General features: G+C 38.6%; 1 protein-coding gene across 1 annotated transcript; it reads right to left on the bottom strand.

Annotated features, from left to right (window-relative positions):
* Nucleotides 1-44: 44 nt before the first annotated feature.
* Nucleotides 45-4,604, bottom strand: arl1 (ADP-ribosylation factor-like 1). Its single transcript, XM_067581858.1, has 6 exons — nt 4,467-4,604; nt 3,708-3,845; nt 2,472-2,553; nt 1,958-2,069; nt 1,437-1,615; nt 45-1,226 (listed from the first exon to the last, which is right to left on the bottom strand). Exons 1-6 carry the CDS (start codon nt 4,468-4,470, stop codon nt 1,196-1,198), a joined length of 546 nt encoding a protein of 181 aa, XP_067437959.1. The 5' UTR covers nt 4,471-4,604; the 3' UTR covers nt 45-1,195.
* Between the last annotated feature and the right edge of the window lie 486 nt (nt 4,605-5,090).

The following is a 5,090-nucleotide window of genomic DNA, read 5'->3' as shown; positions in this document are numbered from 1 at the left end:
GTCTGGTATCACAATTTAAAAATCAAAGACTTAACACAAACTGGTACAACCACTAATAGCAATCTTTACTGAGAATCACTTTCACTGTACAAGCAGATATAAATATGCAACCATAAAACTTTGAGCATACAGTTAGTGTTCAGTAACTATATGACTAATATGCCAAAGCTGCACTCAATGATTTCAATGAAAAATGGAAAAAAAAGGCCTTAACTACTAAATTATTTAAAAACAAATGGGATCACAAATGAACAGGAGGGAAAAATGGAAATCCATGTCATTGTATCTGCCTAACTTTAGTACAAAAACACAGGCTGCAGTAACACGTGGTGGCCTGAGGACATAAAGTAAATAGTGTTTTTCCACACTGAAGCCAAATTCTTTTCACTTTGCAATTGGCAAAAGTAAATCGGAACATTTCATTCACAAGTATTGTAAAGACATTCCAGAATACTATTGGAAATTGTCTAATGACTTGACAATAAGCATCTCCTTGGTGATAACCTCATCATCTCTGGTTGCTCAGGTCAGGAACAGTACTGACAATTTTTCTGTCAGACTCCCAACTGTCACACATGCTTATGAGGTTTGTACCTCTATGGAGAAACGCTGCCTCCCAGTGGATCTTCATGGCATCTCTTGTTACTCAACCCCTCTTGAAGAAGAAGAAGGTAACTGATGCAGTGTCCAGTGAAGAATCGCAATTTCAGAATTTCTGCAAAGGGTCAGAGTGGACAGGGCTTTGTACACAGCCTGTTTTATTGATGATTGATTCCTCTTAATCCATGAGGACTTATTTCAGTGTTAATTACATTTTTAGTTTGTACACAGTTGTTTAATTTTTTTGACTGTTGGCTGACACTTGACACATTTCCTTAAGACGTAAACGTAGCTATACTGCAGTCCTACGGCTTTCTAAAACCCTCATTTGTTCCACCAGCATTGGAAAAGATGGGGTTTTGCGTGTGTGTCCAGTTCAGATATTACTGCAGCCTTCAGTCCCAGGCTTGAAAGGCGTTCGGCATTGGGGGGGGGGGGTTTGGCCAAGACTTCAGGTGGGGAGAGGAGAGGAGAGGAGGGAAGGAGTGCGATCACTGGTCCAGAGGAAAGGGAGGGGGGGGGGGGGGGGGTCAGTCACAAGGCTTCATACAGAAGGGTCAAAGGTCAGGAGTATATACAGAAAGGGTGGGTGTCTTTACTGCCGACTCTTGAGGGAATCCACCAGCCTACAAAGAAGATAAAGCAAATATAATTCAGCCATGGTAAACACAAGGAGCAGATAACACATTGTGCAATATGTACCAAATATGAGCAACTGCTGAAGACTGCGGATATATTTAACAGGATGTTCAGGTTTTCCCACTTCAAACCTTTTAAAAATGATTTACCCACATTTATGTACTGTTTCTCTCTGTATAAGACATCATAAAGCTTACCATTCCATTGCCTCGTCCAGGCCTGTGCCCTTGGTGGCCGAGGTCTTGAAGATCTGCCATTTTCTGTCTTTGAGGGCAGGAAGGCCCAGAGCGTTGGCAACCTCAGTGGGTGTCATTGCCATATCCATGTCCTGTTTGTTTGCAAACACCACCAGGATCGCCTTCTTCAGCTCTTCCTCCTGGATAAAAAAGAGCAAAGGATTTTATATGACTTCACAAAAACAAGCTGGTAAAGCCAGAGATTTGCCAAATGGCAGCTTGAGTTTAATTACATTAAATTCATGTAACCTGGCTTTAATAAAAAGCTGTTTTATAACAATAATCCACAGCTAAATTAGCCATTACTCTTCACTATATTTCATCAAAGCCCAGCGTTTGACAGATGGACAATGTGACCTCATGGCGACACTAGAGGATATTTTGGATTGACTGACAACACCAACCCTTGAGCTTTGCTGTTAGCATAGCAGTAAAACCATCTATTTTCTGTTCATGCTTGCAAATCAAATTATCCCGCTTACCTCCAACATGGCCACCAGCTCGGACTTTGAGATGCCCATCCTGTCGCGGTCACTGCTGTCAACGACGTAGATGACTGCATCTGTGTTAGAGTAATAACACCGCCAGTAGGGCCTGTGAAGCAACGAGAGGAGTGGAAAGAGATGGTTAGAGGTTGACAGACAGAGGAAGGAGGGTGGAGAAGTAGGAGAGAGAGTCAATCGAAGAAGGAGGGAAAGGTGGTTAGACACCGTGAAGAGAAGAAGGTGAAAACGTGAGGTGAAAACAGGGAGATTGAATAATAAAGAGATGAAGAAGACACTTCAAGTCCCTACAGCAGCCAACTTATGTGATGGTAACAGTAACAAAAATCTCTTAAAAAACTTTTAAACTTTTTTAAATTCTCTTTTTAAACCTTATCTACTAGATGCTAACAGAACAACAAGCTGTTTAGAGCTACGTCCTTGTTCCACATGCATACATTTTCACACATTCACACCTGAGGAGTTAAAACCACCATCTGCCACTGACACATACCTGATACTCGTCTGTCCTCCCAGATCCCACACCTGGAACTTCAGATTCTTGTACGTGACCGTCTCTACGTTGAAGCCGATCGCTGCACAGAGAGAAATACAAATGTGACGGCAGAGAACATGAACCTGATTATTACTATACAATCATCTTATCTGGATCTACTTTGCAATTTGCTGAGTGCTGCAATTATGAGTGATATGCACTGCGGTGCACGTGCACACAGCGTTTTTTTCTCTTCATTCAATTTCCATTCTCAGGCTGAGGAATGTGGAGGAGATAGTTGGAGAGAAATGATGCTGAATCTTAGGTTTTGTGGAGACTAAATATAGAGAAAGAATTGACACAATACTGTTAAATACTACATCTGGTAAGGCTTCTGAAATTGTACCTTCTGACAAGAAGTTGCAGCCTATTAGTCATGCTGAACAGACAATATTGTTTGTCATTTTTGACTCCAACTAATAAGTTAGGGTTGACTTCATTACATAGTTTTTAAAAATCAAAGGTGTTCTGTCTTTATTGTCTTGAAATGAACAAAGTACTGTTATGTAATCAATTACATAAACAGATATCTTTTTAAAAGAGAAGTACAATGTTGATTAAGCCCAATGAAATGTGTAATTAAACCAAAATATGACCAGGATATATTTAAGTGTTCATGATTTCAATAAGGCTAAAAAGCCTATTTAAAAACAGCCTCTGTGTGTCTATATGCCTCCATTTCAGTGTTTACATACCACAGACTGTTCTGTATGTCTTACAGAGCATCTTTCATTGTTATGGCCTAGGCTTTATTAAAACATAGGTATGTTTGTTTTACAACCGGTACCACTACTATCCTCATTCATAGTAGCTGAGTGTTGGTTTGTTTGGTCTCACAGTAGTGGTGAGGGGATGCTTTCATATGAAAATATTACACCAGCACATACTATATTTATTGTATTTAAATCTGCTCAATTAAAGCCTGTGAAACGTGTTTTATTACCAACAGCCTTGCTTCTCTCCTGTCAAACAAGAATGTTGACAAGACTGGTTGTATGTGGTTGTCAAGCCTGTAACAGTGTTTATTTACTGCTGCATGCCATTTATAATATAATTATTGTACATGAATAGGTTGTTGTCATTGTACTATGATAAAATTAGTACATATGATATACTGGACTATTAATGGAATGAAGGTATGAGGAGGGACAAACACATGAAAGTGCAAAGCAAAAAGAGCAAACCAGTACATACTGGGGATAGTGGTGACCACCTCTCCAACCTGGAGCCGGTACAGTATAGTTGTTTTTCCTGCACCGTCCAAACCCAGGATCAAAATCCTCATCTCCCTGGTGCCAAACAGGCCCGAGAAGAGACTAGAGAAGAAACCACCTGGAGGATGAGGAGAAGATGAATTATTGAATGAATGAATTATTATAAAGCAAACATTCATTCATCATCTTTATCATGAATTGAATATTCTGGTAACCACAATGATGGTCATTTTTCATTATTTTGACTTTGCATTAAATGAATGATAACTCAAATAATCATAAACATAATTGTTAAAAACTGGGTTTTAAGAACTGCTCTACAATCATTCTAGAAACACGAGAAAGACAAGACAGTGAATCTAGTGGCAGGGTATGTTTTTCTACAGCTGTAACCAAATAACAACCAGCTCTTTTTCCTGACTTTGCATCTCTGTGAGGCCTCGTTCACTGTCAGTCTAACCCAGTTTAGTTGAGGTTCACTGAAAACTACAATGTGTAGTTCAGTGTTTTCCCGGATGAGTCCTTGATGCCTGTGTGTAGATATTTTAACATAACTGAGCTAAAATTGCTTAAAAAGAAAACGTTTAAGAACTGTCCACACCAAAATAGCTAAGTTAGCTGGTGCGTTAAGTGAAGCAAAACAGGCCTTTACCGGCGTCTAATTACTCACAACCAAACACGTTATAATTGACAGAATGGACAAACCCGTACTATATTCACCACTTATTAAAATACTGACCCATTTTAGATTAGACGACGGTCCTTATATCAACAATAAGGCAGCAGGTTGAACAGGAACCTTCTTCCGTGTGGTGGACGTGTCTCTGAACGATGACGTCACCGCCTCTCAGTTGGATGTTTTTTTCAATTTTTGAACCTTTATTGAAAAATGTGAAAGTTCTTTACAAACATACTATGCATAAACCGCATGGTGCAATATTAAACACTGAAATTAATGGAGAAGAAGAATGCTTTGAGACTCTGTAACTTAATAGAGGAACTTAAACTCGCAGAGAACCCCCAGGATTCCTCTCGCCTGCATTTAGTTTCGCAACATTCAACACATTTTTAAAAAAATGTGTATTTAACGCTAAAATAGACAAATAGCAACCAAGAGGACGCGTTTAAAAGCGCGTCAACAATACAATTGACGCATTCAATTTTTTAAAAGATTTAAAAGATTTTTTACACACTAATGGTGGTTTCACTGCTCAATAAAAACATTTTATTTTTATTATTATTATTTTCTTTATGTTGTGTGTTCTATTTTATTAATACTGTAGCACTTTGAGTTTCACTATGAATGAAAAGTGTGGTACAAATTAAATGTATTATTATTTATCATTATTTATTTATTATTAAA

Source organism: Thunnus thynnus, chromosome 23 (assembly GCF_963924715.1).
Source record: "Thunnus thynnus chromosome 23, fThuThy2.1, whole genome shotgun sequence".
NCBI classification, from domain to species: Eukaryota; Metazoa; Chordata; class Actinopteri; order Scombriformes; family Scombridae; genus Thunnus; species Thunnus thynnus.
The sequence above is the reverse complement of the archived record's forward strand: the minus strand, read 5'-3'. Positions and strand labels throughout refer to the sequence as shown.

Excerpts from the sequence above, each read along its gene's own strand:
- arl1 (XM_067581858.1), bottom strand. Across the intron at positions 2,554-3,707 it reads GGTGGTCACCACTATCCCCA|CGATCGGCTTCAACGTAGAG; the intron begins GTATGTACTGGT and ends CTCTCTGTGCAG. Across the intron at positions 1,227-1,436 it reads CTGGACGAGGCAATGGAATG|GCTGGTGGATTCCCTCAAGA; the intron begins GTAAGCTTTATG and ends TCTTCTTTGTAG.